Raw genomic sequence first — 21185 nt, 5'->3', positions numbered from 1 at the left:
TCCATGGGGTCGCAAAGTGTTGGACACAACTGAGCTATTTTCACTTTTCAATCAAGTTTGGCTGTGTGGTTAGAGTTTAAGGAGAAGCTCCTGAGTTAATGTATCTTATTCTCTGGAAAATTCCAAAGTTTAATCATTGTTCTCCACACCCTCCAACATAGGACTGAGTCATTGCTTCAGGCAGAGGCCAGAACCGCACTGAGGATGCAAATCTGTGTTCATCCTTTGACTTCCAAAATAGGCAAGAGCCATATTTTATTGATAGAACAAAAGAGATGTGTGCTCCAAAATCAGACAGTAGACTAAGAAAGAGTTCATTTGGCAAGTCACAAACTTAAAAGATGCCAGGTAAGACATCAGAATGGTTTTATATATATACCTGAAAGTAAGTAATCATTTAAAATGCCTTAAGAATGAGACTGTAATTAAAAATTAAAAGGAATGTGGTATGTCATTCCCTAGGGGCTCAACAGAAAAGGTCTCTGTGGCAGGGGTGAGAAGCAAGCCAGGTGATAGGAATTCCAGATAAGATGAGCAGGAATGCAAATCAGAAGCAGCATGGGTCCCACGTCTCTGGTAGGATAGTTCCTTCTCCTAGGGAGTCATGTTTAGTAAATTGAGCCACATGTATTTGGACAATAAAGGGCTTCTCTAGAAGCACTACAAGGTCCCTTTAGCTTGCGTTCCATGTTGGGGAGGTTCGGATGTTCTCAAGGGTTCCTATAAGGGAGATGAGGTGCTGAGAGGGGCCATAGGCCAGAGAGTGCCTGAGTTCAGAATAAGAAAGGTCAGCATACAGGGACCTCACTCCAGAGGAGACTGTGGCAGGGACCAAGGTCATCACCAGTGTTACCCACACTTGCCCCAGACGAGCAGGAATAGCCGCATCCACAGAAGATGCAGCAGAAGTAGAGTGAGAGCCAGACCAGGGCAAAGTTCCCTGGCAAAGACCCACAGGGATCAGAGAGAAAAGCCAAATAAACTGAGCTCTCTCCCTGACCCCACAGGCACAGGGAAGCAGTGAGGAACAGTGAGGAGGATGGTGGTTGACTCTTCCTACGGTGGCGATCAAGCTCTTGGGTTCTCTGGGTGTGACAGCATTTAGGCTTCTGGTTGCTCCTCTCACAGGGCATTTTCATAAGTCCCTTGGATGCCTCTCCTCTCCCATGCTGGGTATCTCACCTACCCTGTCATAGACGACACTCTCAGGACAGCCACCTATATCATTCTGTTTGGTTTTTGTGTTGGCTGGTCTGTTTCCATAGGCTCTCTTTGTTAGGAACCTATTGCTTCTCCAGATGCACTTCTTGTCAAAGTTCTTTTAAGACTCTACTTCTAGTCGATTAAAAGCATGTTCATTTAGCTCATCAATGCGTTTGCAGTTTCTTTTCAATTAGAAGCCAACACCTGAATACTGCAGACTGTTTCTACAGCATCTCATCCCTTCATTTTCTCAGGTGTAAATCAGACACCTGTCCAGTGCCTCCCCAAGCTGCAGGGAACACACATCCAGCTCTTAGAATGGTCTCACTGAAGCCTCTGTCACCATGTTGAGGTGAGAGGCAAGTACCCCTCAGATTAAAAGGGGACTTACGCAGCACAGCTCTCTCCAAAGCCATTCTCTTCCCCTTTATCTCCAAATCCTAACCTTATGCCTTCAGTTTGGGTGAGAGAGGGTTAAGAATCTCAAATGGGTTTTCAGAACCTTCTTTAAAAATTCTACAAATGAAAAAAGTATATGCCTAAGAAGTTTCATTATACTGTCCAAGTGCTAGAGAGATTGTGAAGGTTCTTTCATTTGTTAATGTAAATGTATTTTCCCCATTGGTTGGATGGCATCACTGATTCAATGAACATGAACTTGGGTGAACTCCAGGAGATGGTGAGGGACAGGGAAGCCTGGCATGCTGCAGTCAGTCCATGGGGTCGCAAAGAATCAGACATGACTTGATGACTGAACAACAACAACAAATTTACCTATATGTTATTTTATTATTATTTTTTAAATATTTACTTATTTGGCTATGCCAGGTCCTGGTTGCCACATGCAAACTATTTATTGCAGCATGTGGGATCTAGTTCCCTGAGCAGGGTCAAACCTGGACCCCTTGCATTGGGAGTGTGGAGTCTAAGCAACTAGACCACCAGGGAAGTCCCAAGAAGTTTCTGAAAATGCAAGTGTAGGGCAAACAGATGTGATTTCAGCTGTGTGGTGACAGTTGAGGGGTACCACAGTTGAAAAAGAGCTGACAGACTGGCTGTCTGCACTTCTCTAAACTGAGATTTGGTACTGCTTTCACATTATATAATTTTGAAAACTATTTCACGTCTCTAAGCCTCAGTTTCTTTAGCTATGAAATGCCCTGTCTTCCCTGCTGGCGGCTCAGAACGGCATGATATTGGGTGAGTAACAGTCCCTCCAAATACAATAATAAGCTTTTGTTCCCTCTTGCCCCTTTCCCAGATCCTGGCTGAGTAACAATCCATCACACCAGGCTGGTGCAATGGTCACCCTGGACCACAGGGCCACAAAGGACCTGAAGATGACTTGGATAATCAAGGGCCCCCCAGGGAGCTGGAGCAGAAGAACCCTGGGACCAAGCTCTGAGTCTGCCCCTGAGCCAGCCCAACTCATCTCACCTGTGTGGTCAATGACCATGTGGACCAGAAAACTGCCACCATAGACCTTGGGGAGCTCTGTTTGGGATCAAAAGCATGCTAAGCAAAGTGAGTGTGCCCACATGTAGATTAATTTTATCAATTCATATTTTTCTAGAAATTATCCATTTAATGAAAATTTAAAATTAAATAGACATTAATTAAGAACTACATTCTCTTAAGAGTTTCTCTAGTTATTATTGTTGCTTTGCTGTTTTAAATGTGAGATCTTGCTGAAAGGGTAAGTGATAAATTAGGTGACACTTCCAGCCCTGAGAGTCACAGGATCCCACAAACCAGTTTGTAGCTTGTCTTTCTGGGTGAAAAGCAAAAGCAATTTGGTGGCTCAGCTAGTGACAAATGGTGTATTGAGGGAGTATCTTCACCCTCCACATCCTCAACTACAATTTGGAAATGAGAGAAATAGGATGGGTATTTTAGAGGGATTAATTTTTACTTCTAGAGATTAAATTAAACACTATCTATCTGGATCACAGGACAGGTATCAAGGAAAGTCTTATTCTCGCATATGCCCATAACCAAAAGGATGTCAATCAGAAGGATGGTTAATAAGAAATGGGGCATGAAGAGAGATGAATGACAGAGGTGAACAAAACGCTCCATTGGGCTGGCAGGAGAACTCCATGCCCTGGGCGCTTAAGTCCTACCATGAAGATGAAGAGCTCAGATGAGAAGGCCTTTGGAATCCACACCAGCTGCATCTGCTCACCTGCCCCAACTCAGTGGTCCCCAAGTAGTCCAGTGGTACCTCGGCTTCCAGTGTAGCCTATCTTTGGGAAGAGGATGACTTGGTCAGGCTAACAGGAATATCCATCTGAGTTAGCAAGTATACTTCCCACTGTAAATTAATAAATAAACATTCTTGTTTTGTTTAACCAGGGTCATTTCACATCTATTATCAAGATTTTGCACCCGCAAGGCAAAAGGGTGAAATGGAGGTTCTGGTTTGGCTCAGGATCTACATATCAGACTCTGAAACTTGGTGAACATGTTGAAGTACAGTTAATCTTTGAATCATATGGGTATGAACTGCTAGGTCCATAGGTACACGGTGATTTTCTTCAATAAATGTGTATAACAGTACACGTGATCTGTGGTTGCTTGAACCAGTGGATGTGGAACTGTGAATACAGAGGGGTGACTATAAAGTTATATGGTGAATTTTTGACTGTTCAGGGAGTGGGAGCCCCCTATTTTGCTCGAGTCAACTGTAATGACAAACTGTAGGGTTTTGCCATTCATTCATTCCTTAGCTCAATCTATTAGAAACAAAAGACACATTGAGAAACAACTTGGAAAATACATTCACAGACTTTCTTTGCCATGTACATTCCCATTTGAATTTCATGAAGACTTCGTGTAGGCCCAAGGTTTCAGTTCTCAAGACTGAGTAAACATCTAATGAGTATTTCAAAACATAAGTGCACTAGGATGACCCAGAGGGATGGGATGGGGAGGGAGGTGGGAGGGAGGTGGGGAGGGAGGTGGGAGGGGGGTTCAGGATGGGCGAAAAAAGTTAAAAATAAAATATAAGTGGTGCCAAGTTTCAGGATACAGTCCAAGCATCTGTTCATAAAAGTTCTCTAGTTGATTTAATGAACATCCTGGGTTGTGAGCAATACATGGGGAGTGTCCTTTTGGATAAAAAAATCAAACCAAAATTTTTGCTTTGCCTGAACTATATAGACTGATGTAGACCCGTTAGGGGTTATTTCAATAAAGATCCTGAAACCATAAAACAATAAAATAGAAAGTGGAAATAAGCACAAGTTCGTTAGCTTGTTTAGATGATAAAGTTCTTGTTGGCATATATGCGGCTTTATCTATCTGAAGCGTTTCTTATCATGTCACTCCAGTGTTCAAAAATTTTAATAGATAACTTTTTTAGTTAGTGTTGTAAAGGAACTAATGATACAGAAAAGGAGACAGACCACAGACGTTAGCTACTGTTAAATTCTTGACATACTTACTGTTGGAATACTTCATGCCCACATAAACATATTTATATATATTTATAATATAGGCTAATACCATGCACATTCCATAACTAATTTAATATTTCATGGGAAACTTTCCATTCAAATATATAAGGATATAATTAACTCTTCTTAGTATACAAATAGTATTCCATCCTATAGAGAAAATATAATTTATTTCACCAGTATATAGGGGTCAAGAGCTTCAGAATCCAACTCCAAGATTTCAATTCCAGCTCTGCCATCTATTACTTATGTGACTTGAGTAAATTCATTGATTTACCAGTGTAGCCATTTCCTGGGAATAATAATGGTATTTGCATTACAGGATGGCAGTTTATATTTTGAGACCTCAATACGTACTGTCTACAGCCCAGAATAACTAACTGTACCCTGTCACACTAGCTATGGAGAAAAATAGCACAGGGAGCAGGGAGGAGGCCACCAGAAAGAGTCGGCACTTTTATATAGGGAGGTCAGTGTAGGTCTTACTGAGAAGTTCGCATCTATAAAAAGACTTGAGGAGGTCAGGGAATGAGACATGGATACCTAGAAGGAAAGAATTCTAGAGAGGAAGGAGCATGCACGGAGTATTGAAGGACTGGCAGGAAGCTCAGTGTCCTATAGTGGATTAAGGAAGGAGGGGTGTGTGGGAGAGGAGGCCAGCTGATACAGAATCTTCCAGATAAAGTGCAAGGTTTGAGCTAACAAGTAATGTAATGGGGTAGTTTTGAGCAACAAGGAATGTGATGCAACTTAGGCTTTAAAAAGATTCATCTGGGTGATATTATGAAAATAGACATTAAAGAATTAAGGATAAAAGTGGGAGACTCTGAGGCCACTGTAATAATCCAAGTGAGAAATAATGATGAAATTGGACCAGGGAGGTGATAAGAGGCATTTTGTTATAAACATATTTTTTCATATAGATATACAAAAATAAGTATTCAACTATATCTAGAATGTTGAGCTATCAGTATTTTTTAATAGAGAGTGAAAAAGAAATGAAAATGAAGAAAAAAGGAAGTTAAAGATGACACCCAAGTTTTATGGCCAGAACAAAGGGAAGGACTGAGGTGACATTTGGAGGGATAAGAAACTGTATAGGAAGCATGTTTGGGGAGTCTGAGTTTAAACATGTCAAGATGGAGATGCCTGTTATACATGCAAGCGGAAATGTCAAGTAAACAGTTGGATATTCACACTGTGGAGTTCAGGGGACAGATCACATCTCTAGGTCCTTTTTACCAGATAAGGTCATATAGTCACAAGATTACTGCATGGCCAGAGCATCAAACAGAAATGAGTGTAGACAATGAAGCGAGGTGGTCTGAGTATGAACCTTGGTTATTCCAAAGTTTAGAGGTTGGAAAGATACTGATAAAGAAAACTACAGAGCAACCACCCAGTAGGTAGAAAATAGCAAAGTGAAAACAATATTTCCAGGAAATATATATCCACTGTGGCTGAGAACTTATGGGAATTGAGGATTGAGAATTGACCACTAAATTTAGCAATGTGGAATTCCCTGGTGACTGGAAAAAAAAGCAGACTCAGTGGAGATGCAGGGACATTGCATAACAAGAAAGAATTCAAGAGAGAAAGAAATTTCTTCAAGTAAAGTCAATATGCTCATGCAAACATGTTCAGCATAAATCATTTGAGGAATGCAATGCAGAACCACAATGAGATACCACTTCATCACCACTGGGATGGATACAACCTAAAAATAACAAGAGTTGGTGGTAATGCAGAGAAATTCCCACACACTGCTGGTGGAACTGCAAAAACGGTGGTGGAAGATGGGAAGGAAAGAAGTGGAGGAGAATGGAGTACAGGAAGATTTATGAAGGATAGCATAGTGGCAGTTGGTAACTGATTGGGTGTCCAGAATGACAGAGAAAGGAATCAAAATGAGTGAGATTATTATCCCCTGTGATCATGCCTATGTAGCTTACACTCGTGAGAACTTCTGTAGAATACTTAATATCTCTGGGTTTTAATTTTTTATTTGTACATTGGGGATTTTAACATCACATAGTTCTGAAATGAAGTTATGAATAATAATGAAAGGGAAGCTGACTTGAGAACAGAGATGCTGAAATCCACAACACACCTTGTATAAGAGGAAGGAATTCCCATAAGACCCAAGAAGAAGAACTCTGCTCTAAATGTCTCCTCTGAACCAGAGCACAGGACCTGTCATTGCATGTCTCCCACCCTCATCTCCCACTCCATTGTCCTCTTAAGGAACAATTCCCCTTTCACCTACCAACTGCTCCATTTATCATCAGGATGAACTCATTCAAGTTGAGGCACTTGAGTCAGAACCAGGAACCTTGGAAGAGGAACAAATGGAAGATACTCTTTTCTGAATACTCCAGGATTCCAAGAACTTCACTGACCACGTGGCAAAGGAAAAGATATAAATGCTGGAGTTACCTAGCCTTGAATTTAACAATTTGCTCTGCCACCAACTATTTTGAGATGTTAGTTCCTTGTCCTACAAAATAGGAAAAGTAATTGCAACCCCATGGACTGTAGCCTACCAGGCTCCTCCATCCATGGGATTTTCCAGGCAAGAATACTGAAGTGGGTTGCCATTTCCTTCTTCAGGGGATCTTCCTGACCCAGGGATTGAACCCGATCTCCTGCATTGTAGGCAGACACTTTACCATCTGAGCCACCAGGGAAGTCCAGGAATAGTAATACCTACTCTAAAAGAGTCATGTCAATGTATGGCAAAACCAATACAATATTATAAAGTAATTAGCCTCCAGAAAAGTAAATTAATTAAAAAAATAAAAGAGTTCTTATAAGAAGAAATAATATTTATAAAATTCATGGGACAAAAGCTGGTTCAATATAGGCTTGGAATGTTGAGTTCCCTTCTTTTTTCTTTTTTGTCTTATGCTTTGGGAATCAAGGTGGGTGGGAGGCGGTCAATGCTTCTGGACTGATGGCAATGATACCAGCCATGACTGGTCACCTAGGATTCCAGTGAGGGAAGTCATCTTCTTCCCTTTAGCCTTCTGTTCAGCCTGACAAACAGGCTAGAAACGGCCTTATTAAGGAAACTCTGCTTCTCCCTTATCCAGCAGAATCCTAGCATTGCTTCTTATTGCTCAGGATTTCAGTTCAGAACTTTTCTTTCTGAGGTCAGAAATGAAGAAGCTAAGATTGCTGAGCTGGGTGGGAAACCAAGAGATTCAAGAATGCAGGCCAGCAGACAAAAGGACACAGATCATAGCACCAGAGTGAGTCCATCTCCAACTCAAGAGCTGGAACTGAAGGCAGGAGACAGAGGCTTTGAGGAGAGGAAGACCCCGAGGAAGAGGAGAAGATCCCCCACAGTACAGTGTGGGTGACATCAAGTCCTCAAGCAATCGTGATTAGGCAGGATTGTTGGGGTTCATCACGTCCATCTTTGCTTCCTTGTGGACTTACTACCAGAAACACCTTTGGTAGATGCTGTGCTCTGAGATCAATCTGCTGAGTTCCTGTGGGAGTTGAGAGGAAGAATAGCTCAGACAATTCACAAAGAGAGGTGCTTGTCTCTTTGGCACTGGCCTCCTAAAGCCATGAGGTGAAGCAGGCAGGGAAGACTGATGACCAACCCAAGTCAAACTATGGCAGCCAAATTGGTTAAGTCAGTTGTGTTTGAAAATGTTAGATGTGGGAGAGACCATTTCCAAATCTTTGGGTACACGTATACCATGTGACCTGGAAGGGGGTCTAGGATTGGGTGGAATGCTAGGATTCCAACAGGCAGGGACAGAAGTAAGGGGCAGGGAGGGACCCATCATTTCAGGCAGAAGTATGTGAGTAAGCAAACAGGAGGCTGACTAGCATGTGAGGCCAGCAGGTTGTGGGGAATGAGGGTCAGTAGAAGAGGCAGGAGAGGACTGATTCACACCTTCCCACAAGCTTCACTTCTCACAGCAGCTTCATTACAGTGTGTGTGTGGGGGGGGGGCAGGTAGCACATTCCACTTCCATTCTAATGACCCCCCACACCAGGCAGGAATGCCCTGAAGCTACTTGTCTATGAATACAAATCCCAACCTGGTCCTTCTGAGACACAGAAGGTTTTGAAGGGCCAGAAACAGTACAAATTCCCCTACCCACTCCACAGGAGGTGGATTTGAGGTCCACGAGCTGAAGCTGAGGTTAGTTAGTACTAGTGATTAGGAACAAGGGCTGGACCACTGTATAATGTGCACTGGCTAGCCCCCCAGCACACATACCGACAAATAGACATACACACACAAACACACTGTCCGACATATGGGGCAAAGGAAACCTCAGGCCAGTCCTTTAGAAGCTCCCACTACCCATGCTGTCTCCACAGACGCCCAACTCAGCACCCAGCACCAAAGCCTAACCTTGTCCTCTGTAGTCTGGTCAACACCTTTACACTGTCTCCATGCCTGGGCTTGAGTGCTCAGAAAGATACACCAGTCACACAGCAGAGGCTGTGGGGATTATCATGTGCAGGAAGGTCCTCTTTGGGAAGTTTCAGGAGAAGAGGGGCTGATGCTGGGTCAATGATGGGAAAAGAGCTCTCGTCCCACAGGGTGAGGATCTTGAGTGGGAAGACAGCTGGGGAAGTCGACACAGGTTGTGAGAAGGCCACATGCACACAGTGACTTGAGGGCTGGAGGGTCACAGGGCAGCTGAACCTGGAGCAGAGCTGGGAGATGCAGGTGTCTGCAGGAATCAAGCTCCAAGTGGAGGTGTCCTAGTAGTTTTGATTCTTCTGCTTTCTCTGATTAAATTATCTTCATGGCCTCCCTTTCTGGCTTGTAGACCTCACTGTAGACAGTACCAGGCTCCTTTTCTTCCAAATGTTGTTTACCAGCACCCTAGGAATTGAAGTCAGAGAGTCTCTAAAAAAGCTGAGAGAGGCCCTAGAGTGACCCAGAAGGAAGCAGTGCTGCTAACAAGAAATGCACGTGAATTCCCCCAAAGTGACCAGCACTGCACTGACCCCAAGTTTTAAATTTTCTTAGTAAATACCACTGACGACCTGGAGAGAGTCAAAGAGACAGCTGGGCCAGGAACAGCAGATGACTGGGTTGACAGACCCAGGAGATAGACCCATGAGATCCCAGACTGGGCTCAGCTCCCATTCTCACCTTGTTTGTGACCTCTCCAGACCCCTGCTGGCTCAGCTCCGCATACTGGACGCCACCATCATTGTCCCTCTGATCGTCCTGAAATTCTACACCTGTGTCATACACAGAGTGGAGCTTGAACCTCAGCCTTGAAAGCATATACCTTCCCCCATGGCAATGAACCCAAGGCCAAGCCCCCACCCACCTTCCCCTTCTGCACTGATATTCCTTGAGCAGCAAAATGCAGGAGAAAGGCAACCAAGGGTTCAGTGGGGAGGGGTGGGACCTGGGGCAAGAAGCAGAAATGCAACCTGCCTCTTTCAGTCTTCATCTTCCTCTTCTTTGCGTAGGTCTTCCAAAGGAACAGTCCAGTTACGATGATCAACAGCATAATCACGACAGCCCCTATGATGCCTGGCAGGGTCTTAGCACCGTTGTTTCCAGGTGAACCTGTTTTCCTCACACAGAAAGAATAAAGAAAGTTAAGGCAAAAAGGTCTTGAGACATCCCTTGCCGAGGAAAGATACAGATGAGCAAGTGGAGAGGTCTGAAGCTAAAGAGGAAGGGGCAAGGCAATATCATTCACTCAAGGTCCTGAGCTTCTGCTTGATGCCAGGGACACTGAGATAAACAATACAGGTCACCCGGGGGGAGGTGGAGAAAATGCCAAAGTCTTCCAGCTAGAGAGACAGCAGTGCAGTATAAGTTAACAACTTGTACACTGGTCTTCAGGGAGGGCCTCCCAGAGGAGGTGATGCATAAACTTCACCTCTGAGGGAGGAGTAGGAGTTTACCCGATATTCAGGCTGGGCACAGCTTTCCAGAAAGGAGGAGACACAGCTATGTCAAATCTGTAGTCCTGAGGGTTGCAATCATTCCCGATCAGCAGGCAGGAGAGGGACAGGGCAGGGACAAGCAGAGTGAGGATGATCAGAGAGAAGAGAATCTCTTTCCAGAGGGTCTTGTGGGTCATGCTGAGTGTTGAACTTTATCTGAGATTCCAGAATGGGACCAGGGAAAGGTATCATGAGATTTTAAGTGATGCTGACATATCGGCTCCCACCAGCAGCTCATGGGGGATGGGTTAGAGGGGCTAGACTGCACACAGGATACAAGGTCATTTATTCACTCTGTGAAATACTGAATGTGAATAGTGCCAGAAGCTTTGTTTGGTATAAGAATTCAAAGGAGAACACAAGGCATGTCCTTTGCCCTCAAGGTGTTCCATGGTATGGAGAAGACAAACCCATCAATAGCATTGCTGTTCAGTGTGGGGTGGCCATGGACTGCCCCTTAAAGCAGATGATGCCTGAGGCAGGACGGTTACAGCAGCTGCAGTGCCTGTGCAACAGGAGATTGAGCCACCCTTTGTTTAACTTGATTCAAAATGCTACTATAACCAAGTGCAGGACACTGTTTACAGGCCCGTGACCTGAGGAAAATCCTTCAATAGCAATAAGTAAGGAAGTGAAAAACTCTTGACTTGGGAGGTTTGATGGTAGAGGAAGCAGCATTTCCAGAGGCTCAGAAGCTTGCAACTTCAGGACACATTCAGGGAAGCCAAGCAAACAATTCAGTGTGAGGTGTGTGAGGTAAGGAACATGGGCAGAGGAGCTTTGCAGCCCTGAATCCTGAAGGGAGTCCCTGGGTCGGACTCCTACAGATGATACAGACCAATCACAAAATCCGATTGCTTTTCAAAAGACTACAGTGGATGACTCACTATGGATAATGAATGAGGTAGGAGAAGTGCTGGAAAACTATTGCCCTGGACCAGATCTGACACTGCCCTGCAGCATCTGGGAGGGAAGGAGCTCCCCAGAGGGCAACAGGCAGGCAGGTGCAGGCAGCAGGGAGTATGGGTCAGGGGAGGGGTGAGCCCTCAGGGAAATGCATCTCTAGGGATTGCTTTTGCTGCTGCAGCCCCAACTCTCTTGGCCTCCCCCACACCACACCTGCTCTGTCTCCAGGGCCAGCTGGAACTGAGAGTTGCTCATCTGGAGGTGAACCAACTTGATTTGCATCAAAAACAAATTCCTTTTTTCTTGGGGAGAAAAAGGGGTGGAGAGGCAGGCATGGACTTCAGAGACAGTCAATGCAGACATGAGCTGAGTATACCTCCCAGGCTCCTGAAAGGGGTGACCTGGTAGGAAGGTGGTGCTAATAACATGGTGGGGAGAAAAGCCCAGAGCCCCTAGTTCTCGGAGTGCCCCTCCCCTCTGGCAGGTGCACTCACCAGAGACACAGACTTCTCCAAGGTCTAAGGTGGCAGTTTTCTGGCCCACCTGGTTGCTGACCACACAGGTCAAGCTGCCATTGGGCTGGCTCAGGGGCAGGCTCAGAGTCAGCTTCCAGGAGTTGGAGGGTAGTTCTGATGTCACTCTCTGCTCCAGCTCCTTGGGAAGGCCCTTGATCTCCCAGGTCACCTTCAGGTCCTCTGTATCCCCTGGGGCTGTGCACTCCAGAGTGGCATTGCACCAGCCTGCTGTGAAGGACGCTGACTTGACAAGGATATGAGGAAGGGGTGCAGGATCTTGGAGAGAAGAGACAAATCCCAAGGAATGGAGTTCACATGATTGGAGAACATCCCAGTCTGTACATTCTCATCCATTACCTCACTGAAACCCTGGCATTCTCCCTTTAATGACAGTGAACGCATTATATAGATAAACAGAACTTGCCCAGTACTTAATACATAGCAAATGACAATAAAGAGGGGAGCCACTGAATTAAGCCATATGTGATTTCACTAGATTGTGTGCATGTTGAGGAAGCGTTAAATATCTCCAACAAGAAAATAAATCCTGATCCCACCTTCCCAAGACCAATTAGTTCTAAGAAAATGGGGCTCCTTCTAGACGTGGAAGAAGTTTCAGACAGAAGGGCTAATCACAGATCAGGAACTTGGTGTCTTCTTCTGCTCAGATAATGCCTGGGATTTTATAGCCTGTAGAGAAGAAGACGCCTGGTCAGAGTTGGGACCCCAGAGAAAGGTTCTGTGCTCCCAATAGTGGAGACACGCAGTGGCTGTCTCCACTGCGGGAGATGCAGTGGCAGTTTCAGCTACAAATTGGCACTTGCTGTCTCCCTCTACAAGGGTCAAATCATGTGCTGCTGTAGCTGCTTGGCCTTCACACCCCCCGAAGGAGTTCAAGGTGGAGAGAAGAGATGAGGCACTCTGTGCTGGTGCAGGAGAGCGGCGACTGGCAAGACAGGTCTTCAGATAGCTCGATATTTTCAGGAGCCTATTTTATGAGCCAAATTCTGGTATCGCATCATATCTAGAAAAGTACTAAAATCCTTCCTGGTGATGACTATTCCTGGTGACTAGAAAAAGCTTCTGGAGACTAGTAGAAAACTTCTGGAAAAAAATGTTCATATTGCTCATATTCCTCCTTCACCAAAGTCACATATACACTGCCATTTCCCTCTCACTGGAGCAGTTTCTCAGAGTTTTCTGGGGTGCTGTCTCCTAGGCTGCCATCCTCGTTTTGCTCCAAATAAAAACTTAATTCATAACTCAAATGTTGTGCATTTTTTTAAGTCGATAATAGCAACTAGGGGAATCCCAGGGACAGGGGAGCCTGATGGGCTGCCATCTCTGGGGTCACACAGAGTTGGACATGACTGAAGTGACTTAGTAGCAGCAACTAGGAATGATAAGTCTGAGTCTGGTTATAACATGCCGTTGAACTTGAGAAGTGACACACAGATAAGTGTGACATTGATAAGTGTCACATGGAGACCTAAAGCAGCAACGGTCACTCTCACAGTGGATATTTTCCTATGTAGGCAGGGACTTTCGAGAAAGAAAATGTTGGCTAAGTGAGGCTCTCTGGAAGTGCTACTGTGTAACCATTCTCCTACATCTACCCCAGGCTTCTAGAGTTGGATTGCTGGGGTCTTTGTGAGTGAGGCTGGCCTTGGACTGACACTGAGTTAAAGGGGAAGAGGCACTGACTACACATGAATTTCTGGATTATGGTAGGTGAATCAATTCAGTTCAGCCGCTCAGCCACGTCCAACTCTTTGCGACCCCATGAATCGCAGCACGCCAGGCCTCCCTGTCCATCACCAACTCCCGGAGTTCACTCAAACTCATGTCCATTGAGTCGGTGATACCATCCAGCCATCTCACCCTCTGTTGTCCCCTTCTCCTCCTACCCCAATCCCTCCCAGCATCAGAGTCTTTTAAATGAGTCAACTCTTCACATGAGGTGGCCAAAGTACTGGAGTTTCAGCTTTAGCATCATTCCTTCCAAGGAACACCCAGGGCTGATCTCCTTTAGAATGGACTGGTTGGATCTCCTTGCTGTCCAAGGGACTCTCAGGAGTCTTCCCCAACACTACAGTTCAAAAGCATCAATTTTTCAGTGCTCGGCTTTCTTCACAGTCCAACTCTCACATCCATACATGACCACTGGAAAAACCATAGCCTTGACTAGATGGACCTTTTTTGGCAAAGTAATGTCTCTGCTGGTAGGTGAATAATGGGCCCCAAATACTTCCATGTCCAATCCTCAGAACCTATGACTATGATAGGTTACAGGCCAAGGTGGAATTAAGGTAAAAGAATTAAGGTGCTAGTCAGCTAGCTTCAAAATAAAGAGATTGCTCTGATTACCTAGTTGGGACCAATGCAGTCACAAGGGTCCTTAGAAATGGAAGAAAGAAGAGGAAGGGGGTCAGAGGGGTTTGAATGTGAGAAGAATTGGTCCCACTGTTGCCAGCTTTGAAGGCAGAGGAAGGTGTTCATAGCCAAGTGACGTAAGCAACCACTAGAAGTGTGAAATACAAGTAAATAAGTTTCCTTCTGGGACCTCTATGGAGGAACACAGTCCTGCCAACAACTCAACTTTGTCTCAGTGAGACCTATGTCTGACTTCTGACCTAGAGCCTACTAAGATAAAAAATCTGTGCTGTGTTCAGCCTCCAAATTAAAGCAGCATTATAGCAGCAACAGATAAGCAATACACACATTAAATAAACCTAGACATATAAAGAACAACAATTGCTATGGCAAAATCATTTCCCCAAATTTCCATTCTCCTGTCTCAAAATTCTAAAGTGGTTTTATCCCTGGAGTGAATTTCAACTCCTCTCACCATTTGCAGTAAATCCACTTACCCTAATTCAGGGAGAAAATAGTCTGAACGCTGGTGTCTGGAAGGGATCTTGAAAACTGGGGCCTACCTGACACTCCTAGCTCAAAAGAAGGAGGGAAGCCATGGTGAGGAGGTGTCGCTTACCATAGACAGTGAGGAGGAAAACCTGGTTAAATTCTATTCCTCCAATGAAGCTGGCTCGAGCCCGATACTGCCCACTGTCCTCTGGGATCAGGTTCTCAATCCTCAGGGACGTCACATTGGGCACATGGACCCTCTGCTGGTACTTGTCCTGGAGGCTGACCCAGGTTGGGGTGTCTTTCCCACGGTGGACTCGCATGAAGACTCTGTAGTTTGACTCAGGGCCAAAGCCCCACGAGACCTCCTCTGGTTCAGCTTCTTGCTTCTTGGGCACGTGAAACAGCACAGAACCTCCTCGGATCCCCTGCAGGGGAACATGGACTCCAGAATCCTGAACTCCAGGATCAGGTGCTACAGAACTCTTGACCCCAGTGCAGCAGACACCTAGGGCAGAGGTAGGACACAGGAACCATAATTTTTTTTCAGTAACAATAAAGGAGAAAACACATAACCTATATTTTAAATGAAATTCATTCAATATACTCTATTGATTCTTAGGAGGCAGCCTAGTAAAGTGAATTTAAGCAATTTTAGAATTAAATCTTGGTTCTAGGGAATTGTTACTTTGAGGAGGTAACTTAAATTTTCTAATCTGGAGTTTCGCCACCTACCTCATAAATTGAATGGGACCATGGGGCTTCCCTGATAGCTCAGTTGGTAAAGAATTTGCTTGCAATGCAGGAGACCTGGGTTCGATCCCTGGGTTGGGAAGATCCTTGGGAAGGGAAAAGCTCCCTATTTCAGTATTCTGGTCTGGAGAATTCCATAGACTGTATAGTCCATGGGGTCACAAAGAATCAGCCACAACTGAGGGACTTTCAGTTTCACTTTCATGTATCAAAAGCACCTAGCAGACTTTCTGTCAATACCAAATGCATAACTGTAGGATTAGCTTCTTAACTGTTGTCTCCTTGTGTTCACATCCTTTTGTAATGCCCTCCTCTGGTGAATGGGATACATCTAGTGACTGGTTTCCAAGGAATAGACTAGAGCAGACTTGATGGATGTCACTCAGTGATACTAGGTTATACAAGACTGTGACTTCCCTCTTGCTTACACACACATCCTCTCTTTCACACTCTCTCTCTTGCTCACTCTGAGGAATCCAGCTGCCATGTTGTCAGCTGCCTAAGGAGGGGCCCACATGACAAGACACTGAGGGAGCCTCTGGCCAACATCTAGAGAGGAACAGGGACCCTCAGCCCGACAGCCACAGGAACTGCCTCCCAGCAGCAATCTCTCGAGAGATCTTGGAATCATAGCTTGCCCAGTGGACCATGGCCTGATGCAGCCCCAGCCCCAGCTAAGACGCTAACTTCAGTCTGGGAGACCTTGAGTCAGAGGACCTAGCCCTGACCCATAGAAACTGTGAGACTGAGATTATACCCAGTGGTGTTTAAGGTACTACGTTTTGTGGTGATTCATTACATAGCAATAGATACCTAACACAAATATGAAGGCTGCTACCCTTCCTGCTCTTTCCAGGCAGTGCGGTAGTCAGGAAACTATAGGCTGTGCTGTGTAACAAATAGTTACAATACCTCAGGGTCTTAAAATAAAGGGAGTCCATAGTCCCCACCACAGGTCCCCTGAGAGAGTGAGGGAGGGGCCCTGTCATACATGGAGGAAATGCCACTCCTTGTAGCTGTATCCATGGAACTCACAGCATCCGCATAGGCTCCAGCCCCACAGCAGGAGGGGAGAGAGGAGAATCACGCAGGGGCTTCACTGCAACTGTCCACAAGTAGTGTGCTCTCTGCTCATGTTTTTCAACCAGCACTCGTGACAAGGCCCTGGCTAATTGTCAAGGACTAGAATATGAGGGGGAGAACAAGTGGCCATTCAATGAGCTTTACTGTCCCTGCCACCAAGACAACACTTCCCAGTCAGTCCCTGCCAGGCCACAGTGGGCCTTCCTCAGACACTTTCCTGGAGAGCTGTGACCAGTGGGTACATTTGCTGCAGGGCCACCACCTCCTGAGCCCATGTTCCCTCAGGGCTCGATACCCTCTACCCTTTCTGGGGATGAAGTAGGACAGAACAGGATGAGGGAAAGTCCCTTATCCTGAAAAGACGATCAATCTGCTTCTTCCAGCAGGTCAGGATGCACCTACTGGTCCCAGTTCCTCTCTAGATGTTGGCCAGAGGCTCCCTCTGTTTCTTGTCAGCCTTCCACAGTCCCAATCCTCTTTCCAATTCAATCAGTTCTCACCATTTCAGACCTGTCTCCCTCCGGCTATACTTATTCTCATTCCTGGCTCTCACTGGAAGCAGAGAATAACTCATGCCAATGTTCATATGACTAAGGATTTCAGATATTTCTTTGTATTCATTTACTCAGTCATCTTCTCCAGGTCAGGCCTTAGGAGGCATCTATCCAGGCTCCCCCTGTCACAGAGGAGGAGGTTCCCCAGGAGGTGAACCTGTCCTGGGTCACACAGGGCAGAGCCACACCTGGCACCAGGGCTCCCCACTCCCAGCCCAGGGCTTCTCCCCTGCAGGAGCTCCCACCAGCTCCCCACCCTGTCCCTGACCTCCCCAGGGGCTCCCCTCCCAGCATTGCTGTCTCATCACCAGGATCTGAGCAGCTCCTGGGGGCTCATCCTCCAATGTTCCTCTCTTGAGAAAGGGGAAGTAAGTACTTAGAGGGGTTTAGCAGGGCAGGGACTTCTGGCCAGCTGAGGGCTAACCAGCAGCCTGTCCAGACTCCATACTTGCTGGAAAAACAGGAACCAGAGAGAGAAGAAGCTCAGCCCTGAGAGGCAGGGAGAACGCACCCAGGGGCGATAGTGAGCTGAGCTATGAGGAAGGTAGAAGAAGACTTGGAAAGAGAAGGAAGGGAGTGAGAGATGTTATCTACAAAAGATCTAATCCTGAAGAAGAAAATAAAGCCAGGGACAGTGTGGTTACAAACAAGATAGAGTTTATTTAAATAATATAAAATTTAATAGTTGCAAATCAATTTACAGTTTTGTCCATTTTCCCTCTTTTTCTTTTATGTAACCTTCCAACCCCAGAGCCTATGGAGAAAACTCTAAATAACATAACTTATTTTCAAGTTACATAAAATTGAAGAGGAGAGAAGCTCTATATTTTACTATTACCTTATAGAGTTACGTTACTGAAAAAGAGGTAAGGTTTTATAAAGCTCATTCTTAATTCAAGACATCTGTTTATAAACAGTCTATAATTCATTAAATTTCACATAGTTCTTGAAAGTTCATTTAGTGGCTGGAATACTGAAAAAATAGTTAAAACTTTTTAAACTTTAATTAAAAATAAAAGCTTAAACAATAAAAGCATTCTAACTTTCTCCAGAATTCATAACTCCTTGGGCATTAGTTTTTAATTTTCTCTCACATAATCAGATAGTCTCCAGGAAGTCACGTACATAATTTGGGTTTTTTCCAGTCTTTAGCTCACTTTTCACTTAACTCCGCATAGTTTTCTATGTCTCTTGCCCTTCTTTCCTCCTCTAGTTCACCCACTTAAGAGCCCACATTACCAGTCTACACTTCTGTTCTTAGTTTCGCCGTATTCTTACAATAGGTGGTATGCAGAAACCCTTACATTTGAGAGGCTGCTGTTCTTTTTACAAAAGCAGAATTTAATTTCATTGTATTTAACATTTTGCATCTTGCCCAAGAAATCAAGACTACAGTTGCTTCCTCCATCTCAGACACAGGGTGCTAGTCAAACTTCTCCACAGGACAGCTGCACAGACTGTCACATCCCCTCTGAGTTTTTCCCCAGCCCGTCCAAGTCAAGGAGCCAGCTTCTTAGTCTCTCCCCGTCTCTGCACAGCTCCCGGCTCACCCAGCTTCACATTTCTGCTGCAGAGACAGACTTACCTTCCTAGAAATGTTTTCCTTAATGTAGTCAAGGCTGCCTGAGCCCAGGTGTCTCAGACTCACCACAAGAAGATCATTTTGTTCTTTTCACCCCAGGTCTCTAAACCAAAGGCTCTGCATTTGCTAAATAACTGCAGAGCTGTTTTATCTTTTTGTTCACCAAAGACATAGGACATGGAAAGGGCACCCTCCCTGCCTGCTCCAGAGGCCATCCCTCCCAGGAGCCCGGATCACTCACTGAGGAGGAGGCTGGTGAATCCCAGGAGCCTGGAGGCCCCGCAGAGGTGGGGGTCTTCTGAGCAGGGCCCCATCACAGGCTGCCTGCCAGCCTGTGAGGCTGGAGAGGAAGCATCTAGGAGCAGCAGAAAGAGAGGAGTGAGCGTCACTCAAAGGGCACTCCTTTTCTCCACCCGTAGGGCGGGGCTAACGTTTTAATTCCTGGGGTCGCAAAGAGTCAGACACGACTGAGGGACTGAACTGAACTGAACTGAACAAGTTCTAAATGGATAGCCCACCAGCCTGTACTAAACCACTCAGAGGTTTCCTATTAATTTCACCAGCACCTACATTAAGACCTCAGCAAACAATTGCAGAGTGAATGTATAAACAACTCCACTCTATTGCAGACACCCCAACCCTGTGGTCACATCAGCCTGGAGAAACTCTGGAAAAAAATTTCCCAACATATCAGCCACTGTCCCATTCCACTATGAGGCTTCAAGCAAGTTACCTGAGTCCACTCTGTGCTTCCAGAAACTTCTCGGCTGCATCTCAGACAAGAAAATATCCAATACTGCTTTATTCCCTCCAACCCCATCTAGTTAGGGAGGAATGAATCCTTTGGTCAGAAACCTCTGTAAGGAGTCAAAATCCAGGCAACTCGCCCTCTGGTCACTTTCGGGGTGATGAGGAGAGCAAGCCTCATATTTTTTCTCTACTCTTGGAAGTACTGTGAAGGCTGTGTGGGTCTGCTCCAGGGGTGGGGAGGGAGGAGGAGCCTAGAGAAACAGTGCAGCTACAGGCCAGGGTCACTAGGAAAGAGCCAGACAACAAATATTCCAACATTCCATGCTGGCAGAACACCAGGGACTTTTTCAAAATCCAGATATCTAAGGTCAGTTCAACATGTCAGCCAGCTATCCTGTGTAGCTGGAAAGCTAAATCTGTATCAACACCCCCGACTTGTCTAGGTCTTATTACACTTTTCAAATTTATAGATTTATGAAAGACAGATATCATTACAATTATCCTCCTGTTTGACACACGTGGAAACAGGATCCAACGAATTTAGTGAATAAACCCAAGCTTGGAAAGTCAACACGTAGTACAGCATGGCCTGCGACCAGGTCCCTGCACTTTCAGTCCACTGGCCTTTAGAGACCCAAGTCCCTCTCAGTGCAATGAATCTCATACACAAGATGGTTTCAGCCCTTGAGAAGTCACATGATGGGGGAGGGAGACCTAGCCTGGTCCAGGGCAGACCCTCATCTTCCTTGCATCATTCTAGGCAGGAAAACTAAGATGTATGGCTGCATCTCAGCAGCCTCTGGGATCAAGGCAGCCCTTGCCCAATCACTGTTACCTCCGCTTGCACTCAGTGTGTCACAAACAGCCCAACCCAAACCTGCAAAGGCCGGTCTGAGAAACCGCAGTTGGTCGGTCTCCCAGGTCTGGCCCTCATTGTCTGTGACCTGCAGGCTAGTGGATCCTGCCCTACTTCCCTGGGCAGTGAACGCTGTCTTCCTAGGGTGCCTCATGGTCCAGATTTCACAAAGTCTTTTCAGCTCTGTAGGGAAAGAGCAAACTAGCCAAGATGACAGTGACCGGGCTCTCTTGCCACACAGCCTCTTGCCCCACATTTTGTAAATACGTGTATGTAACAGCTGAGATCACTTATAGCACTGTGCATGCACACCATGATGTACCTCTTGGCCACAGGCCACTTCTGTCCTGTAAGCTTATGCTATGTCCACTGGGTCAACCAAGAGAGGAAAGACTATAGCTTGTCTGCTGCTATGGCTGCTATGCCAGTCAGGATAGAATAAATGTGTCTACAGTTCCTATGACTCTTTGAGCTTTCTTCCAGCTTCCCCACTTGTGCCTTGCCTACCCTGGGTTCAGTGAACAGTGAGATACAGAGAGACAGTCTCAACATCCTTTCTATCAGTCACACCAAGTACATTACCTTTTAAACCTGAAGAAGCCCAGCCCATCCACCCGGTGGAGAGGTTGCTCTCGCCCTGTGCTTGCACCCAGCTCCTGGGAGGGCTGCCATCCAACCTGTTTGTCCATGACTCTCACCCCAGCCACAACATTC

The 21185-nt window shown here is 45.7% G+C and overlaps 1 protein-coding gene across 5 annotated transcripts; it reads right to left on the bottom strand.

The window, feature by feature from the left end:
* On the bottom strand, positions 225 to 19818 carry LOC102182927 (SLAM family member 8). 5 transcript variants are annotated; one of them, XR_309850.3, is made up of 8 exons: positions 19599 to 19818; positions 19107 to 19220; positions 15021 to 15401; positions 12008 to 12304; positions 10087 to 10221; positions 9793 to 9884; positions 9040 to 9519; positions 225 to 3449 (listed from the first exon to the last, which is right to left on the bottom strand). XR_309850.3 is itself a non-coding variant. In XM_013976351.2 (7 exons), exons 1-7 carry the CDS (start codon positions 19636 to 19638, stop codon positions 9427 to 9429), a joined length of 1152 nt encoding a protein of 383 aa, XP_013831805.2. In that variant the 5' UTR covers positions 19639 to 19818; the 3' UTR covers positions 3966 to 9426. The 5 variants fall into 5 exon arrangements, 2 of the variants coding, with proteins under 2 accessions (XP_013831805.2, XP_005677358.2); XR_309851.3 differs by having other exon boundaries at positions 225 to 3445; XR_309852.3 differs by lacking the exon at positions 225 to 3449 and adding an exon at positions 3966 to 8155.

The sequence above is a fragment of the Capra hircus genome, chromosome 3, assembly GCF_001704415.2.
Source record: "Capra hircus breed San Clemente chromosome 3, ASM170441v1, whole genome shotgun sequence".
Lineage (NCBI taxonomy): Eukaryota > Metazoa > Chordata > Mammalia > Artiodactyla > Bovidae > Capra > Capra hircus.
This window is presented reverse-complemented; position numbering and strand designations above follow the sequence as displayed.